This window comes from Diprion similis, chromosome 2 (genome assembly GCF_021155765.1).
Source record: "Diprion similis isolate iyDipSimi1 chromosome 2, iyDipSimi1.1, whole genome shotgun sequence".
In the NCBI taxonomy this organism is placed as follows: Eukaryota; Metazoa; Arthropoda; class Insecta; order Hymenoptera; family Diprionidae; genus Diprion; species Diprion similis.
The window spans coordinates 15,613,486-15,635,677 of NC_060106.1; the positions used below are offsets into that span (position 1 = coordinate 15,613,486).

Here is a 22,192-nt window from a genome sequence, read left to right on the forward strand (position 1 = left end):
TGCTGTATAAATTTTTTAGTTGCTGAAATTTCATAATTCGCAACAATTTTACCCACATGCCAACCATTTCACGTCATTTGCTAACAAATTATGTCTAAATCTATAATAAGATTTATCAAAATTTGTCAAAAAGCCAGCTTAACACTTACAAAACTCAGATATGGATAATGGAGGTCGATTCAACGATCTGTCGCATTTCGTCCGCTTTACAGAGTACCTAGTGATTATAAATTGAAAACAAAAAAAGAAAAAGAAAAATTTGTACGATCTGCGTACGCGGGAATAAGCGTAAATACTCACCTCCGATACTTGCCTGTTACCTGAATACTCCATAGAGAAAATATCCGAAAGCGTTCGTTTAAAAATATATACCGTCCATCTCACAGTGGTATATATATTAAATAATATTATTTAAAAAAACCGTCGTAGGCCGCACAATAATCCGATCCACTGTATTCCAACACTGCATCCAATACCGGGGGAGAGGAGGGGGTTATTTTTTTGGTTTCCTCTACCGACAAATCCTTCGGTATAAATTGTAGGAAATTTTGTGCATAGATTGAGTACCACCAATACATTCACATATCACTGAACTTTGTTTAACTTCTTCAAGATCACTGTAGATTATAACGTCACTTTATCACTGTTTAACATTTATTATTTATTATTATCATACACACTTGACCAGCATCCTCAAAATGGCATCCTGGTTATCCTGCTGTACATTGGTGTAAAGATATAAGAAAGAAAATCGTAATTTATTGCGAAAAAAATACGCAGATCGTACTTCAGCTGTTGTAAGTTTTACAATTAAGTGTCGAACACCCAACGTTCCAGGTTTTTACCTTTTAGAGTTTACACAAATTTTCCGACTTATATAATAAGCCTACCTCAACAACTCGCGCGTTGCGTTGCTTGTTTGCGGAATAAAGAGTTTTCAAATCGTATTCTAATAGGGTCGCGTTACATACGAACTACTCACAAATCCTTCGAATCTATCTACCGGCAGAGGAACGATTGACGAGACCGCGAAGGTCGCGACCTCGGCAAGTCGCGGTGATTCCTTATTATTTAACAGAGTAGCATTAAAACGACTCCAGAGAAGAGTAGTAGGAGGAGGAAGAGGAGACAGACGAATGGGCGTCTGTCCAAATACCGTTCAGATCAGCCTCAGAGATGCAGATAGTCTAGCGAGTGAATGAAACGTAATCCAGGGACATTGCGGGCATTATTCATTTATACGACTAACCAACGGGCAGCTCGTTCCGCCTCGCCTTCGTCTAGGATCTATAAAATATACCTCCTCTATGCTAATCCTTGTTATACATGTGACGCCTTATCGGTTGCACGTATATCCAATAATGAAACTTCGGAGTGAAATCATAGGCGTGCTCCACTAAGAATCCTCTGACGAGGTATACGTTCAAACAGGACACGAAAGTCACGTTTACCGAATCTCCGTAAGAGATATAAAGTATTTTTTACTCTCCGGTTAGCTTCCCGCTTACGATTAGCAGTGAACAAGAATATAAGGCGAACGAGGGACTGCGGAGTATTGAAAAACAAAAGATAAATTACAATATAATGAATAATGGTTTCAGACGAGTCGTGTGTGAAATAAGAGAAATAAAATTATATACTATACGTTCTGAACAATACCGACGACTCAATCTGCGAAGATCGTCCACTTAATCAATTGCAACCGTTTTAAATTTCATTCCAGACATGTTTTGTGCTATGAATATTTATATGCATATATACCTGATACAATCGAGGCGATGCGCAAAACTCGACGACGAATCGGATTCAGGCTTACAAATCGGAGAAAGACTCTTTCCGCGAGTCATTGTCACAGGTTTTCATTATGCAAACGCGATAATCACCATTCAGATATTACCAAAAACGAGTAAAAAATATACTATCAGTTTAATTTTCAAACTCGTTGGAAAAAAAAAAAAATTTCTACAGGAATTAATGTTTTGTTAAACGCTGACGTACCTACCTAACTTGTGGACTAAGACAGACATTTTTTTCCTCATCGGTAGAAACACGCGGTGTTTAAATTTATTCCTTCTTTCAAAGCCAGTATTTCTAATACATAAGTAAAAGTTAATACCTCTGTAAAAGAATCGCGAATCAAGGATAATAAACTGTGGGAAGTCACGCTTTGGCAATTTTTCGCGAGACTGGTCCGCTGATACCGGTATAACAAAATTACTACAAAATATCTATTCAACCTTGTTAAGCGAGTCAGGAATTTTAGGCATCGTCACAGCATCCGATCCGGCGTCGCTGTATTCTCTCGACACATTCGCATAAAGTATAACTATTCAAATTTATATGATAATTAAAAGAAGATGTTAATATAATATCGGAGTTAGGCAACTTCTCCAAACCGACACTGGGGAGGAAAAAAAGAGTTTTTTAACACATAGCGTTTATTTCCGCGACATTATTCGTTTCTTCTTTTTTCCTTTCTCTCATTTTCAAACTTCTTACGAATGTTTTGTCAACTGCGACGATCGGTGGTCTGACCTCACGATATAAAGCACATTAGCGTTACGCGTTACACAGTCAACGTTGCCTGCGGAATAAATGCATATATACCAATGTATACATACAATATAAGACGAAATGCGACAGATCGAGCATGCATTTTGCACTCACGCACGCTGACTTGAATGATATAAATCGATAATATATATAGGATAAGATGGAACGGGGGGGTAGATGGTTCAACTGACGACAATAAGAAGCATAAAAGATCGCAACGTACCCGTGGGGAGGAAACCTATGTTGAAGATGCTGTGGCTCGTAGTACTGTGTTGTGAGGGCTCTTTCGTCCAGGGTGTGTTCGGTGGCGTGAGCCTTCGCAGCGGATTTAATGTCCATGAACGCGACCGTCGCTGAGGCACCCCCGGTGCCCGTCGACCCGACGCTCCCGACGCCGACGCCGCCGACACCGACGCCCCCGCCCTCGCTCCCCTCACCGCCGGAGCTCCCATCGACGGGGCATTCTTCTCCCCGTGGCAGCAGCTTGACGCTTTGTACGCGTCCATACCTGAAACGAGATAACAACCACCGATAAGTAAAAATCTATATAATACATAGATTAGGTGTAGATATAAATGTTCCGGTTTAATGTCGTGAAATTTTAAAGCTATAAAAATCCTAAATCAAATCTCGACCTTACAATGTTCTCAATATAAATACACGAGGCTGCTCCGAAACTCAGCGTTACTGACTACCGTCTCGTTCCACGCATTTCGAAGAGCGGATAAATAGCCTTTGTAAACGTGGTGTGGTGTCACACGCGACGAGTGTTCTGCATATATGTATACACGGCAATGCCTAACGTCTCGCGCGCCTGCGCCGATAAGCCTACTGCTTTCACCCACATGCACCGTATATGTGTAAATATGACTGCTGCATGAGAGACATGCACAACGCGAATGAACGTGACAATCGGTGACTAGGTGTTGTACTGCCTTCCCGTTTCGCTAAGGAGAGGCGCGAGGCGACCCGGGGAACAGGTGATTGATGCCCATGTGGGCTAAGGGTGGGGGTGGGGGTGGGGAGATTAGATGGAGAGGGAACGCTGCAAAGAACTGGTGCTTGGATATAAATATTTCAAAATGTCTAAACGCTGACATCACCTGCGGTCACGTATAGGACGTTTCGTAGTTGCGGGTACGAGGTTCCAGGTGTATAGTTGAAAGCGCACACTCGCAAAACGAGCACGCGTAAATCGCGGTTACAACTCCGTTACTCGCCTGTATATATTTCTATAAATATATACAATCCAGCGTATATCCAACGAGAAAGAGGAACGGAAAGAGCGGGGTTAAAAATCGTGGTGCATCCATCATTGATCGGGAACTGTTATACATACGTCAACGTGGTTACCCAACACCATTCAGAATCGGTTGTATCGAATCGGATAATCTTCTGTTTCGGAATACCGCTACATATTACGTATAACGAAATAAGCACGGTGCACAGTTATTTTCCGCGCGTATAACAGTAATACAAAGATACATTTGCAAAGCGAATTTGTAACATGCTAAAAAAAAAAATATATATTCGCCAGTGCGCTTGGATTGCGAGCAAAAATGAACATCTATTCGTAATTGAGAAGCAGGGTGAGAGATAGAGGGTCGCCAAAATCATCTTATTGACAACGCGATACCGCAACTGTGTCCATAAAGTTTTTGCATAGTACCTAATTGCATGTACATCAATAGCCGAATATACACATACGTAGACATGGCGAAACGATATTGTACAAGCAATTATGGATTACTTGGGTATAAACAAACATTACAGAGGCACAAGAATATGCCTTGGAAAAAGTATCTCAACGCCATATATCAGTTAAACGATGCTGCTGGCCTTGACTTTAAGCCAGCTTCCTGGAGAGTATAACAGCAAAGTTCATTTCGCGTTAGTCGCAGTCCGTGCCAGGTTTCTGTCTGTTTAATGTGAATTTTTTTTGTGTCCCCCCAAAGATCGAGTTGCTCGTTAATAATTCTTGCCAGTCGTATACGTCTGGGCAAGCCTTATCGCTACACATAAAAGTAATTTCCGAATACGCCACGTCCTAGCAAGGACGATGTTCCTCCATCGGTGAAAGGGTCGTGTAACAGATACAACAGGAAGTGCCTTGAAATGAGCGACAACTTCGAAATAACACCGGGGCTCAGCGTAACAAATGAATGCGAAAAACAGAACGATAAAACTCGTGGATGTCGTAGAGCGAAAAGAGGAGATTGCGCACATCTCGTACACACTCTGCTTATCTCCGTGGTATGGAAACGTATGTAAGAACGCCGGGCATCTCGTCGTATAAAAGTTAGATTCAAATGACGGGTATAAGAAGAAAGAGAAAAAGATGTAGAAAAAAACCGAGTAAAAGGTGAAGGTGGACGCGTACCTAGACTCGCCTTAGCTCAACAGAAGATGAAGAAAGATGAAAGAAAAAAAAGATGTGAAAAAGAAATAATAAAGAAACGATTCAAATAGAATCTCGGTTAATTATCGAACGAGAATAAGACCGAGAATAGCTAGCTATCAAAGGCAGCGCCGGGGTCAAAAGTTTTCCATCTCCGTTTGGATCCATAAAGATAAAAATTCTCGGATGTTTTTGTCGAGAGAGAGGCCATGACGGCCCGGCCGACCGGAGTAGGTACTCGGAGTGGGAATGAAATACGGATAAACACAGAAGAGAACCGCGGAGTGGGGATGCCGACGCAGCTCGACGACGAGCGTCGTTCCTGGGAGGAGTGTTGAGGAGGTTGAGGAGGTGAAGGTGGAGGTGGAGGTGGAGGTGGAGGAGAGTCGCGCAGGCGCGGCGTCCCGGGCAGCGTTCGCTTCGTCCGGGGAGTAGCTCGTGCCTAGTCGCGGGAGTCGCACGTCCTCTCGTTTCGCTCTCTGCTTGGAATTATCATTTAACATATCCATCTGTACATCACGTCGTCAGAATAAAAATCTCAATTTCAATTTTATACAAGAACAAGAACAAGAACAAGAACAAGGACAAGAACAACAACAGAGCATCGAGTGTTTCCGTTTTCTTATATTTCTGAGACAAAAATACTTGCGACCAAATCTGCGCAGTATTATATTCACGTTTTCTAGATCCCTTATCATTTCGCTAATATTACAGAAAACCGTACTGTTGTAGCCCGACTCATCGTATAACTATCGTTTATATCGAGATGAGAATAGTAAGAAAATTCGTACAAATTTATCGACGTAGAGTTATAAGTAGAAAGTTTATCGGCCTGGGTTTTAGTAAGAGAGACCGAAAGCACAAAGAAAAACCTACGATCGACGTTATAGGAGTTTGTTATTTCAAACAAATATAAAAAAAATTCCTTGCACGCCTTTTTACGAAAAGCATTTGGATTATATATATAAAATTATCATCAATGAAGATTTTAAGGATTATACACAGCAACACGATATTCGGATGCTTTAGTGTGCCTGCCCATGGTTACATAATTATTTATTGGATTACACACACGGAAATGGCGGCTGGTTCGCTGGAAACAAGATGGGTGGGGCTCTTCTCTCGAAGCTTCGGAGTCACAGTCACCGTCAGCGTCAGCGTCGCCGTTCTTTTTGCCCTCCTTGTTTTCGGGGCTTCGCTGGGAGAGATAGATCATCCCTCTGCACGCCAGTGTGTTCGTTCGTTGGTTTGATTTAGTTTTTTTTGGTTTTTCCTTTTTTATTCATGTTCCAAGGATAAGGGATAAACTGCAACGCGATTGTCCATCGGTCCATACAATATACGTTGTGTTGAGTGTGTCCCGACGAAAAGTCAAGGCCTCCTTTCCGTCAGTTTCGTACGTACGAACGAATTTAACGCGGAGTAAAAAGAGTACATAAAATACCCTTCGTATCGGCGCACACCCTTACGATCGACGAACGGTTCTCCGTCTTCGACGACAAACATTATAACGAGAACACGGGGGTTTTAATGCCAGGGAGAGAAATATAACGCCGTTGCTTCGTCATCGAACGAACGAACGAACGAACGAACGAACGATGAACAGTGAACAGAGTTTTTTCTCTCTCACTCTCTCTCCCTCGCTCTCTCTCTATATCTCTCTCTGTATCGGTGTGTAAGTGTGTGCGAGGATGACACGGTGATACCGGGACCACGTACATAATACCTACAAGGGAATAAATACGTGCGTCGACCAAGTCCACGTCGCATCGTGATCGTCATCGCTCCGAAGAACCGTGGCTAAAGCTGGCGAGCCAGTCAGACAAGCAGGCAAGCGAGTTTCCGTGCGGCCGCCGGAGCCCCTTTCTTCTCACGACGCACGCAAGCGCGGCAAGCGAGCAAGCAAGCAGGCAAGCAGGCAGGCAGGCAGGCGGGAAGAGTCAGGAACACGAACGAACGAAGTCCGACGCACACAAGCTATCCCCGGGGCCTCTCCTCAACGGTGCGGCGCACCGCGCACGGTATACGCATCCCCATCCAACTTCCACGGACTACGGCCTCTACGGAGTTCCGTGGAGATGGAATGACGAGGAGGAGGGGCGGCGGGGAGGAGGGTGAGGTGGAGGTGGAGGCGAGGTATAAACGCCACGATGGCGGGGCTGGCGAGCGAGCCTACGAGCCACGCCACGCCACTACACACCACACCACTTCACTTCACTTCACTCCACTCCACTCCACCCCGGCAAGCCTTGGCTCGGCCAGGTTCTACTTGTCCCCCACTCATGCAATTCCGCCGAGGAATCTTAGACCGGAGGAAGACTCGCTCCCTGGCTGCTCCGACGGCGCAATGGCGCGTATTAGTGGAGGAGGATAGTACTTTGCCTGGCGAAAAGTTTGATCAAGAGACATTTGAGAGCGTGGTGTGTTCCCGTCGCCGTTTTATAATAAAGTACGGAAAATTGGAGAGTCTGTAGGTCAGGCTGGTTATTCTGTAACTTTCCCACCTCGGGAATATGCATTCGATGGGCTGCGATATAAACAACGCAACGATTCGCAGCCACGAAACGAACGACATGAACGAACATGGTACTCCGGTCGTCCACCACTGCTGTTTCTCCGCGTCGCGTATAAACCGTTCCGTTTCGAAGCTCAGCCCAGAATGCGGTCACGTTGTGGCAAAGTTACGGAATAGGAATTATTAAACCGTTGCTTCCGAACAGTCGAAACTACTGGATAATGAATAAATTTATGAAAATTTGTCGATGGTTACATACATACATATATGATACTTACACCGCGAGAGGAGAGACGTAGATAAAGAAAGAGACGATTTCTACGCACAGGCAAAACACAGAGCTCCGTTAAAGACGAAAAAAATTTGACAATATTCTACGACAGTGAGTCGTGTGAGTGTGAAATGGTTGCAGATTTATCGCCACGCTACAATATGCACCGACTTATTACTCGTTCGTCTGTAAGCCAAAAAGTGCCTTCGGTCCAAAGTCCATCGTTCGTACGTACATACACACATCCATGCATACAAACACGCATACATACACAGGGTAAAATGCATACCCCTGTAATTATGTCTCGTTCTATACACACGCAGAATAACAACAGCACAACAATTATAACCGATGATGATTATTATATCGATAAGGTTGCGAGGTTACGCAACGTATTTTGACATTATCCGCGAAGGAAGCCATGTGACCCGACGATGTCGAGTCGATCGATTGCGTTAAGCTGCGACTGATGCGAAAAATGTTATCGCTTCGATTTCTATCCGCCTTGGACAAATGGCTTGCAAAAAAATAACGACGATACGTAATTGCGCACATTTGGTGCTCGTTCGTCTGATCTTCGTTTGGTGAACACAATTACCCCCCGTCACAAGGGTGAGAGGGGAGGGTGTGTGTGTACCTTCGACGTACATACGAAGCGGAAAGGTGAAGAGGAAATCAATAAGTCGGCATCCGATAGTTGACGACGATTCGGCGAGAATGGAGGAGGTGGGAACTGAACCTGGAGAACCCGTCAGAGGCGGCATCCGGAGACTTTCGACGGGTTGACGTGCCGCGAAGGCGCATCATCGATTTCTGCATCATAAAGAATGTATATATATATATATATATATATATACACATATAGACCTGAGGCCGAAAGTAAAGCTAGGCTAAATATGGCATCACCGCCGCCACGGAGGCTTTTGAAAGAAAACTTTTTTTTTCTTCTTCCTTGTTATTCTTCTTCTTTCTTGAAGGTTAGCGGGGCGCGTCGGAATCGCAACGATACCGAGGCAACCAACCGTCAAAATCGCAGTACACCACCTATACATATCTAAGAAAACCGCGTCGAGGAATACGAAATTAACGCAAACATACGATACTCCGTGTATGAATAACCATAACATAACCATACGGTTTTATCGAATAGTCGACTACGCATACGCCAGAGTGTAAATTTTGAGTGTCTAAAATAACCGTCTGGGAAAAACGAGGACGTGACGCACGTATCGCATCATACTAGCGGTGAAAACAACGCGCTATCGGTACGGGGGGATCAAAGTTGCTATCCGAGCGCGTGATAAAAGAGGAAGAAGAGGGGGGAAAAGGAAACAAACAAAATACAACTAGAGAGAGAGAGAGAGCGAGAGCGACCAAGAGAGAACCAGCGAGCTCCTGGGATATCTCGTGGCAGCGTTGAAATGGCCAGAGGTACGGAACTGCGACGGAGACGACATGGCAACGCTGCTATGACTCAGCTCCACTCCTCGTCCCCTTCCCCCGCCGAATATCGTTCCTCCTGTTCCGTGCCTCAGATCCCCTCTCTAAACTTCTCTCACTCTCTCTCACACACACACTCTCTCTCTATGTCTCCCCCTCCTGGTGTTGCCGCACTATCGCCTCCACCGCTGATGCCGATGCTGCTGCTGCTGCTGTTCTTTTCTTTTCCCCCAACGCATCGGTGGTAGAAAGACGACGACGACGACGAGGACGAGGACGACGTGCGAAGCGAACGCAAAAACCCACCAAGGCGGAGGAAAAAACATAAGACGTCGACGAAGACGACCCGCCGCCATGCGACTCTTCGTCGCTATTGTATTCTTTGTATATGTGTGTACATGCATGTATGCATCCACTGGCAACAATTGAACGATCAGAGCGGGCGGCCCGTGACGAAAGAGAAGAAGAAAGAAGACGCGCCGAGGGCCGGGGAGGGGGAAGAAAAACTGAAAAGAGAGAGAGAGAGAAAGAGATCGAGCGCGGCCGAAGGGAGCGGCGGTGTCAGCTGTGCTGCGAGTGACGTGGCGTAGCGTGCATCTCGTAAGTTTTTGTTGCACATCACGGACGATTATTATTCTCTCAATTCCGAGAGAAGAAGAAAAATATATCATCTCTTAAAACTCAGCCTCCGAAATAAGCCTTCTTTTTGCCTAGTCGAGTTCAGCAGTTTTCAACAACGTGCCTCCGCAGCGTGACGACACGTTCTCGCTTTTGCCGAGTAATTTTCTGCGGCACTATTGAAGCACGACGTTACTCGTCGCCAAACACCACAGCGTTGGTTAGTTGGTTGGTTGGTTGGTTGGTTGGTTGGTTGGTTGGTTCATTGGTTGGTTCGTTGGTTCTATGGCATGCAGCAGCGGAGTAGATTTGGCAACGTCGCGATACACCTGCGACGACGCCCGCGTTCGTTCGCTCGTTCGTTCGTTCCTGCGTCCACCTCGTTTTCTTCGCTTTTTCGGGCTTTGCAGAACCGCGTTATGCCCGCCGTGGCGTTGGCACCTCGTAAAACATGGTTACAGTGTTCGACTCTCTCGGGGCCCCTTTCGATACCGTTGCAGCAATACCCTACCTTCCTACCTTCCTACCTTCCTACCTGTCTCTGTTGTGTGTATTAATGCTGCTATTCCCTCCGGCTGCTACCACATTCCTTCCGTCGCGTACAGATACAAACGAATTATAATATTAGCAAAAGCGCGCGTTGTTGGCCCCGAGGTGTTGCCAGTTATCCGAGTTCCAAGCCATTCGTTTTTCTCTTGCTTTTAACTACGGTTTTCTGTACACACAACGTATGTGTGTGTGTAAACACACACGAAAAGCATTGACTAACGCAGAGGCGCTAATAGAAGCGGTAAGCGACGATCTCACACGAGCACAAAACTGCACCTAAATTTACCGATTAAATAAAGTTCTGTTTTTTTTTCTTCGTTTTGTTACTCTCCTCTGACAGAGCAATTTTGCATGTCGTGACTCCGCGCGATGTAACAACCCGTTAATCACGAGATTGTCGAATGTTATTGCATTAAATGTTTTTTCAAGTCCGTTATTTACCCCGAGTTAAACAATTATACTGTTTTCGCGTGTATAAAACTTTTACTGGATACATGTAAACTCTTTCGCAATAGGTATACACAGATTTTGCGATCGTGCGACAAGAAATGAACACATAGTTAGTTACCACATATGGGCCAATCGAAATGTCACGCAAGTAGCTTTGCTCGTCTATAAGTGGGTAACCTTGAACCACAGGAACGGGACAGCTCGGGTATAGGAGTAAGGGTCATAGCTGGGTGCGTAATTTGTCGCCATAACCAGGACCGTTTATTAGAGAGAAATTTATAGGCGTGCGTCGAAGGCACGAGGTCGAGGGTAACCAGCCGCCCTCCCTCGCCCCTGTGACCACCCGTCCTCGTATCGCCCCATTTTCTCAAACAACACGCGATCCAGTGAGCAAACAAATAACCAACCAAACAAACAAACAAACAAACAGTGATAATATAGAAATAATTTGTCTCCCCCTGAACCGCGCACGTCGAACGACTAAGGTAGGAAAGAAAATTCCCCCTTCGAAGAGCATAACGTATTCCAGCGAAAAGCGGAGGGGAAGAAACCTCGTTACGCCTTCGTCCGTATGATGATGATGGTGATGATAATAATAATAATTTCTCTTCTATCGAAGCGTACACGGTATACTGTAGAACATTTTGTCCATACGCGGGTAAGCATTCGTTTTATTACAACCCTCGTACCTGCCGACGCGTATATCCTAAATGCAATTTATCATTTATCCGTGCAGATACATAGCCGCCTAGGCTCGCGTATACCTGAACACAACAATCTCATTATACGACTCGCAAAATGCCAGGGATATAATTTATTGACCTCGTAAACGCGCGCGGAGGTCCGATTTCTTCCTGTTCAAGACAGTGAGCTGAGCCTGCATGACATGGCATGGCATGGCGTGGCAGAGAAAGCTTGCCATTGTATTCCGCGAGTGCAACTAGCATATATCTCTCTCGGTTCACACTAGCGGGGTTTGAATGCGAAAAATATTCGATCAGAATGTTTATATTTTGACTCTTTTTATTTTCCGTATCGTCCCTGGCACGGTTCGACAATTCAGTGCAATCGGGACACGAATGTGCGCATACTTCACTTGTGTTGTATGAAAAATAAAGGGGGGGTAGGAGGGAGGGACGGAGAAGAAAACAGGAACGCATTCTGCTTTCCAAAGAGAGAAGAAGAAGCCCCGCGCTCTCGCGCTTTACCTACACGCCGTATAATACACACACGCACGCACACACACAAGTTGTCCATTGCGCCAGCAAATACCACCATCAGAATCTCGAGAACAGAATGTTCACACGTAAGCGCTATAGATGAATTTTTCTATACCCTCTCCGGAGACTCTTCAATGCGCACGTAACACAAAGCAGCGCGCGCACAATAAACTCAAACTCACATTGAAAAAGAATACCGTCATCGTTGGGTTTCATCGTTATGCAAGAGAAGCTCTCCTTCTAAAGTGTGTACTTCTCTACCTATAAAAGTTATTCGGTGAGCGGTTCGAAGCTTTCGCAGGATATAGGAATGGTTTTAAATTAGAATGCAGAAATTCGATTCTTTTGTTTGTACCGCAAAGTTTGCCCGCGGTATAGATATATGTATATGTATATGTATATATATAATACATATAATAGAATATGTATTTCGCATTTGGCGAGAACCGCGAGACTTCTCCTCATATGACATCGTAAACGTGCTTGCCTAACGTCTGGAGAAATCTCGACGTGGCAACTGAGGAAACACCTTGCAAACTCGAAGACCATGCTAAATTTCGTAAAGCAATTCGATCCCGTTTGTTGGTATCGTTGATTTTTTTTCATACTTTTTTTATTCAGTTCTACAATTAATCGCCGTCTATATACTATACTTACATACGAGAGAAGGTCGCCGTTGACGCACATGGATAACGACGTACAATGACGGAAGTCATCCTCCGGCAGTTATTTCCTTATTGTACAGCGCAGGCACGCACACACACACGAAACTTACTGCGAATTACACACCGCAAACGTGACCACCATATATACGCAGTTACATTACAATTGCAATGACAAATCCAGTTTTCTATTATTATTCTGATTATTATTGCCACTATTATTATGTACCAATTAATTAAACACACACACACACATATATATATATAATATTTTCACACGTGCGTGCAAAAAAAAAAAAAAAAGAAAAATGGCGCGAAGCAAAACAGCTTAGCGCGTGCCTGCGTGGGGAAATTCGCACGTATATGGTGGTCTGACTCTCGAGGTGTAGCCGATAAGGCGATCGTACGTATCTATAGGTATATACCTAGTATTCGTAACCGTTATATACTCGATGCGTAACGCAACGAGCCTGTAACCTTGATAAAATGTTAATTCGCATCGTTCCTCGGTGTATTTCCCCAGCCTTCCCCGACCATCCAGGTACACTGGTGTAATACTACTGTACTACTAACCACTACCATCACCATCACGAGACCAGTTCCCGCAAATTCACCTCCGCTAAATTATTCCCTGATGCGATCATTATTATTATTATTATTATTACTATGTATCCCCTATCCGTGTAACACGTTTCATCGTATAAAATGACATCCAGGTACTTCGACTTCAGGTAGTTAGATCAGTGACTACGTGAACTCTATCGTTTCCACCAGGTTTTGAAATCCCACTGTTCAAAATATTCGCTCTGGCACTGTCTAATCCACTTACACCGTTTCAATTATGGATAATGAATATGTTCCTGCTCTAACGCGAAACCCTGTACCCAAAAACGCGGTGGTTTCGAAATCCGGGAGAGATTAAACGTAACGACAGTAATTGTCCGGAGATAGAATTTGAATAACCTGGCATCGCGAGAGACGTTTGCCACTCGACCCTCGGCGTCCATAACTCGCGGGGTCTGTCTCGTCTGTTTCTTACCCTAAAAATAGCGACAAAGGACGTTGGCGTTGCGGAGCCGGTGCAGCATCAGCTTCGTCGGTCGGGCGGCACCGCCAGAAGAGAAACTCGAGGCAACGTGCGTCTGCTGCAGCGGTCTCTCGGCAACATCGACACCGATGCCTGGAGCAACGGAACCTGTCTGAAACGCAAACGCGCGGCGACCAAAAATACTCAAAAAAACATCCCCCCCGCTACTGCGAGGGAGAAAATAGAGCAACGTTACCAAACAGACGCCACACGACTCTCGGACAGCGCACCACCCACCGCGTTACTACACGTATACTATAATACCGGTGTATGTACATACAATGTACGCGATATAACAAGGCTGCCGTTTCTCCTCCTACAACCACCTCCGAACTGTACTTACACAGGATATAAACTCCCGGAGCTTGTCACGCTTCGAGCGATTCGAAATACATCGCGAATCGTAATGGTTAACACGTGTGCGGTTGAAAAAGTGCAATGTTCAAGGTTGGCAGCAGTCACTATTCGGTCGATCCTCTTTCGTAATACCTACACGCAGTCGATCTGGAAAGAACAACATTGCACGAAACGAATGATCCAAGAACCTAACAGCAAATAGATAATTAGACATTTAATGTTAAGTTTAATCAACTCAAAAGAGCATCGCTTCTTCCATTTTTCAAATCAAATTCCAATTCCAAAACTTGCCAATACACCACGAGCACAATTCCGTGAAAGAGGAATGAGTTTAACGCGTGTATATACTCCTATCTTTCCACAAGATTGAACGAAACGCGAGCTGACTTGGCAGCCCAGAAATTTGTTCGTTTCCGTAGCTTTCGCCGAGTATGAATGCATCGTCATATACATAACGTGCTAACATATGTGTGTATTGGTATTGTGCATCGTCGATAAATCGAAGATATCGCGCGAGATTTTAATCTCTGCACAGGTACACGCCGACCACCACGTGCAGCCGAGGAGGCGGATTTATCGACGTCGCCACGTTTTGTTGTTGCAGCATCATACATCTATCTACACACAAACCCAAACCTGCATACAACGTATACATTGATTCCTATATGGTATACATATATACTACCACGTAAGTGTCAGTTCGTTGTTATTATCATTATCGAACTGGGTGGTTCGATCGATTTTATACGGTTTAGTGACTACGAGTTTAGTGTAGGGGACGTAGTATAACTTTTATAGAAACGTACATGACGTCGTTTCATGCATACTGCGGGGAATAAGAAGGCGGAGAAAAATTTCAAGGAATGCCACTGTTGATGCATATATATATATGTATATATATGTATATACATACCTATACTCAGTCATGCGCAGACGCATTTCTTGGAGTTTGTATAAATATATATATAAATATACATATATATAGACAGACACCCGATACCCTAGCACATGGAACTCTAGTATCACCGGGACTTTCTCCCGACTGCAACGTACATTGACTTACCTCACGTATCTTCGGTGCTATTCACCATACGCAGAGTATCCACATAAGATGCGGACTGACTTTAATTATTTCTTCGTAACGCGTATAAATTTAGTTTAAAGTTGAATTTGTATTCATTTTACTATACAATTTTTATAATAAATTTTATCACACGATAGATCGTATCGCGTCGCAGTTGTGGCTCAGGTATTTCGCATGACCTCGTCGTAGCGTGTGTATGAATTTATAGTGAATGTGTATTTACACATACTCATATACAATGATGTTATCAATGCGGATAACCGAAGTGCGTATACGTTGCATACGTAACAAGTATTTCCGCACACCTCCCGAGTTGCAATAATAGCGTACAGCGGAATGATTATTAATTATTATCCCAATAACAGGGAGGGGGGGGGGGGGGGCACTACAATACACGCAATATCGATATTCATTGTCTGGTTTTGCCATAAGTCAAGGTCACAGGTATACCTGATACAAGAACCTACGTAGGCGTCAGTAATTTCACACTTCTTCAATATTTAATAAGTAGCTCGAAATGGCAAATGACGAAATACGCACTGTATTTTCAAGTTGACTAAGAGAATTGCTCCTTACTAGAAAAAGAAGAAGAAAAAAAACCATTTTTTTGCAGTGACAAATCCTTGAAGACATTCCATACTGTCTTGAAATTTGTCGCGGCCAAACAACTATTAAAAACAAACACATACAGCGAACACATACAGCTCGTGGATGAAAAAAAAATCCATTGTCCCGAAGTGTAACGAAAGAAAAAAAGAAAAAATAATGTTTTTTTGTCGTTGCGGTAGCGGTTAAATAATTTCAGATTTGTCCTTTATAAATACAGGGTATTATTATTGGGTTAGCATTATACCGAATGATATATTATACATATGTATAGTGTATACACCAATCTTTGCCGTAAACGTCACACGTCGTTCAGCTGACATTCGAAGGCCAAGGTTAAAACTGGCGTTTGCCTTTGTGTGGAGGCCGCGGAACGAATTGGTTTTTATACAAGCTCGCCACCCCCCTCCATCACCTTCCGAAACTGACGACGACGACGACGACGACGACGACGACGAAGACAACTTGGCAACGGTGTTAACGTAAATAAAATTAGGCATCAAAAGTAACACAAACTGTTCCGACTTTAACACCGTGCCAGAGAGGGCGAAGAAACATGTGGGCAGGTCACCGGTTACTTTAACATAGTATTCCATATATATATATATATATATATATATATATATATATAATGTTATGTATTATATACATCCATATAACGCATCTGACTTTTCCACTTCCACTTCATTAAAATTCACAGAAAATGTGTTTTATGCGATGTACGAATGTGCGCGTACTTGAAATGGCGATTTATAATCATCACATCTACATGATAAGAAAAACATTATTTCGTTTACTTCCCTCTTGCTGTGTTACAATTACTATCCCTATTTGTCCTTCGTCGTGGAGCAAGTTCTTTGTAATGTTCTGCGATCTGGTATACCTTGTCTAACGTGCATTGTTATGGAGATAAATAAACTGTTATTTTAATCTATTTCTCTGCACTTTCTTTATTTGATTTACCTTTCAAAGTTTGTACTTCATTTGTGTTGCCATCTACTTGTTCGTTGATTAATTTATTCTCTTCACTGCACGACGTCATTTCTGTCGCAGGTTTGTCAAAACAATCGACGGATGATTCGAATAAAATGCCATGCACCTAGTTTCCGCTCTCGCGAATACAAAACTGTTGTAAAACAAGCTCGTCTATTGTGTCTCTACGTACTACTATACTGTGTACATAGTGTACGTACATGATGCTGAATAGATAAAGCCGGAAGTTGGCTTGATACACAATTTACGTCATATTTTAAACGCGACAACAAGATAAATAATTTTGTTTTAACAATTCGTTTAAAAAATCCACGGATACAAAGGTATAACCGTGATTTAAAATAGTTAAATGTATCAGACGATAGACATGATTCGGCAGCCGTTATATTTAAAAGCTAATTAAAAATAAATTGAAACGAGCGTGTTACTTCACAATAGAATAGGTGTAACAGTACATTGGGTATACATAAATTGGTAGTATAGTAGCATGCTTTGTCGTTGGAATAAGTGGAAAAATCGTTATTGGCTACTTCATTAACGGTCTACGAGTATGTATAATATACGTTACACGGGTATACATTGCGAATTGCTTTTAGGTTTGCCAACGAATCATTGTTGTTCATACAACGACAACGACAAATCGAACGAGTATGATAACGGCGTTAAAACTTGGAAACTTGGAATAATAATCATACACAGACAAATAAAATATTTCAAAAAGAAAGCCTGCGATAATTAAAACCTTACAACGAAGTTTTCCACGCAGCTGAGGAAGCTGGGTAAACAAAATATATTTTCAATTGTGCGATTCATATTAACGATTATTTGTGACTTGAATTTTTTTCTTTTTCTTTCTACTTTGCCAGAAAAGAATATCTTTTCACGCACGTGATAAGTGAAGAGTAAAAATGCGCAGATATAGAGTTGTTGATTACAAATTTTTGACACTTGAAAGAATTGAAGATTGTAAGACCGAGGAGACAGTCAGGCGACGGCACTGCGATGCAACAGTACAAGCAGTAACTGTACAATGACGATGCCTTAATGGATAGCGAAGGCGTATGATTGGCTCTTTAATTAAGGCAGTTACGTCTGCTTGTGCAAATGGAATAATCACCAATTTCATTCGTCGAAACCCGGTTCGTGTGTTTATTGTTTGACATTGTCATACGACCTGTCGATGATGTTTTATATTATATTGTACCTATTTGACATACTCACTTTCCAAAGTGATTCTGAATAAATGATTAACGCGTTTTTGCCCAATATTTTACACACCATATATCACTGATTCGATTTATCGTCAGTTTGGGTTTCGAAAGTGAAAAAGCAGAAAAAAAACAATATCCTACATCTATAGTAACCTAAGACAGAAAATAAGTTGTTAAATACCTTGACTGCTAATGAAAACAACAAATGACAAGTTGAGGCAACCTCTGAAATGGTGTAATATTACAGTGGAAATGAGCAAATAATAACGGAATGAAAATTGTAAAATTCAAATATAATTCCGTTTGCATATGCGTAATTGTTACTGCAGACAGATTTCATAAACGTACGTGTCTACAGCCTTGCTTGTTTAAATATTTAAATAATGACGATGAAGAAGGTATTCTTGCATAAATAGATTCAAAGAATATAAGAAAAGAAACAAAAACAAAGTAGCATTGTGATTTACCTGAATGAAATACTATAGTTCTACGATAATGATTTTGCGGCGTCAATGTAATCGATCTGCCTAATGCCTGCAGAGCTTATCAACATTCAGACCATAAAAGAAAAAAGAGAAGAGAAGAAGAAAGAATTGAAAAAAAAGAAGAGAAAAAAAAATTCAGTCAGATTGTGTTGGCGATAAGCAAATAAAAACAAACACACTCTCCTCGCATACTCCATGTAAACGAGCCTGAAGGCAAATATTTTCAGTTCCGTGTGCCGCAAGTACGTTTTACAACGTAAATCGTCTTCTGCGCCGGTGCTAAGCGCATACTTTACCTACATATCTGCAGTGCGTTTACCCAGGTGTATACATAATAAGTATTAAAAAACCCGCCCACAAACATCGCGACACGAATTCGAATCCGTTTATATATGTGTATATATAAGAATAATGATAATAGGAGCGTGAATATCGATTCTTCAATAGTCGTCGCGATGGGCTGTCGTGAGCTATATAAGTATAACAATCGCATAAAGTTCGCTTCGACAAATTCACCGAGTCACCGCAATCAAGGACTTGAGAATAATTCTCTTTCCACAATCGCCTCGTCACATGACTTGCTACAATATAGATTATAGATTTGAGACACCAGCGGAGCGCGCAAAACTACGTAGGTATATCTGGATAGATAGGTAGTCGTTTCATATACCATATAATGTATAAAGGTCAGTCTGCAAATACGAAAAATCTATCTCCAGGTTGTTTAATAACGAAATGGCAACCGCAGCCGCAGCAGAAGCAGCAGCAGCGAATAATGACAAATACAGTACGTAACACCGTCACTTGCACAATTTTCTATACACCGTAGGTTCTTCGAAGCGCCGATGATTGTATCTACAAGACATGCACCGTCGTCGTGAATGTACCTAAACCGAAGTACGTATAACAACACAACAAGTGTATGTATACATAAAGCGTAAATTGCAATGGAGTGCTGCAACGAAGAGAGGAAGAATATTCCTGACCTCGGCGTTTCGCTTCTCTTTATATAAACGCGAGATCGTTTCATTATTTGACTTCATTCTACGTGCGACGAACGAAGCAAATATGCAATTATACGTTACATATATATAATCACAAAGTCGATACTAACACTGGGGTGCGAATTGCTGCAGTTGCATGATAGCGTATCCACGTCCGCAGTATGTGGTTGAAATATTTGAATTGAATTCGATTAACGCTGACGCGTTGCAGGCTATATAAGGCCGCGTATTGCATGCAATGTGTGTATGTGTAGAGTACACACTCTTTCATCTGTCGTTGATCAGAGCGAAGTTATTAGAACCCGAATCGAGGCCCTCGAGAGACCTGCTGCTGCTGCTGCTCCTGCTGCAACGACGACGCATTGCGATATTTAGTCATTTTAACCAACGTGGAAAACGTTGCGTAACGTACGCTACAAGCCTGCGGTTACATAACAAGTTCGAAATTTAGTTCGGTTATAATATACATATATATATATATGTATAATATAATTGCAATCATATTTACAAGCTGTGCTTGTTTATTTGTACCGCTCTGTATACACCGTATGCACTAGAGTTGATTGGAATTGCCAACCATCATCGCACATGTGTATTTATTAAACTCGTAGAGAAAATTCTGTCGGATAACAATGCGATTATATTTTTCCTCGTTATTATACATATTATCGTTCATTGCCGCTGCAGGCTTCGAATGCAACTAACTCCCATGCACCCTGCATGCAGCACGTGCGGCAAAACAGTATCCTTCTTATTATTATTGTTGTTGTTGTTGTTGTTTTCCTTTTTCTTTCTTTTCTTTTCTTTTCATTTTATTTCTTTCTCCTTTTTTCTCCTGCTTTCATTACACTTGATCACGAGCCAACGAAGTCGGCAGAGGAGATTAGACCGTGTTGCAGCACGTAACGGTGTAACCGGATCGCCTTCGCAACTCTTATTCGATCGCATCAGCCTTTCGAGAGCACGATAGTCTCTCTCCTGCAGGACTATCGACGTGCACGAGGAAGAGTATTATTATTATTGTCATTATTATTATCATTATTGTAATATCCGTATACCAACATAGACTCCTTATACAACATTCGTTACATATTTATATTGGTAATTTCACCATGCTGATGTGATCGCATTAACAAAAATAAGATTGCCTGCATGAAAGACCTTCACCGTTCTACCTATAAGGATTGCAATTATAGTTTTGATCTATTCCTCAATAATTATACATGGCTGTAATTGCAAATGAACAAGATATTCACTCACGTACAGAGTAAACGAATTCTGATCCCGACCGATTTACAGGATACCGGGATATAGAAATTGTTACGCTCTGGTGTGGAAGATCGAGGTAAAAACGAAAACAAAAAAAAATTTCGAAAAGAAAACGAGAGCGTTTGGCCACTAGTGAGTTAATCGATTAAATTTCCAAGAAAACAACCTTTCCGTGCGGCTGCAGTTACGGAGCTGTTTTTTGTAACATGACACGGCATCATCTCGTCTACTTTCGTTACACTTTATCATCGAGTTTTTATTTTACTCGTCCTTACAGCTCGGCGATACGATATAATCATTGTCATATCACGAGCAACAGCAACAGCAGGAGCAGGAACGACGATGGAAAAAAACCAAGTTTCTTTAGTTCTCTTATATACGAACGTACCTATGCAGCTTCGAAAAAGAGCAGACTAACCGTTGAATTAAATTCCGCCTGTTGGTTATTCCAAATACTTAGTAATAACTCGAATAACAAGTCGACGTCAATTTCTCACTGGAAACAAAATCTCGCGATTCAACATCTGTATTCTCAACATTTTCATGACGAGAAAAATTTTATTACCACAAGAAAAAGCTATTACATAATATCCCGTACGCACTGGACCTAGATTCCAATTTTGGATGTCCACGCAGCCCATAGACTTCGGTTCAGAGTCTATTTCGTTTCAACATGACATACATGTACAATCTACAATGAATGTCGTCGGTATATATAATAAATCTGCATACCAAACCTCCATCGCGAGGCTCGGCTTCTAGGTGAAGTGAAATGCCATCAGGTTGTCTTCTGGCTTTCAAGCAAGTCTCGCCTTTTCCTTCCTCCCATCGTTCTATACCCATAACAACACACTCTGAGGTCGATTGCTCATCGCTGTGTACAGTGCACTTTCCCGCCGTAAAGTTCGGCGTAAAGTTCGTTATACACGTACAGAATTCACGTACCGATAAAGTCAATTTACACAAGGGATGCATTTACCAGCCACCGAAGAACGCAAAGAGGAACGATACTTCACTTAGCTGACTATAATATCGCAGAAGCCTGCAGAGGATGAGAGTTTTTGCACACCTTCGTTAAGACCGACATGATGGATACAGGCAGACGAGCGCGTAGACAAGCAAAATGAATTGAAAATACCATCATCACTGCGCGAAGTATATTTTTACTATACATTATTCGATAACTGTAATCGATCCTTGGTAGTAAAAAAGTGCGACAAATCCTTTGGACAAAAAAATTTCTACCAACAATCGAGGTGTATAAATTTTTCTTTTTTTTTTTTTCTTTTTTAGTTTATATAATATAAATAAAAAGTTCAGCTCATCTGTTTCAGCTTTGTTGATAGATACATGGGTAAAAACGAGAGAAGAAAAATAAGAAAGACTGGACAAGAAAGACTCAGGTTCGATCAATTTATCA

General features: G+C 42.3%; 1 protein-coding gene across 8 annotated transcripts in view; it reads right to left on the reverse strand.

Moving 5' to 3' along the window:
- LOC124412335 (protein split ends) overlaps window positions 1-22,192 on the reverse strand; it is a 94,121-nt gene that overhangs the window by 26,109 nt on the left and 45,820 nt on the right. For 6 of the 8 annotated variants that reach the window (XM_046892134.1, XM_046892178.1, XM_046892153.1 and 3 more), the window contains exon 2: window positions 2,777-3,061. In XM_046892134.1, coding sequence (XP_046748090.1) covers window positions 2,777-3,061 — 285 coding nt within the window. Of the gene's footprint in view, window positions 1-2,776; window positions 3,062-3,193; window positions 3,221-6,023; window positions 6,164-22,192 lie in introns of those variants that run through there. The other 2 variants (XM_046892214.1, XM_046892187.1) reach the window with 2 other exon arrangements.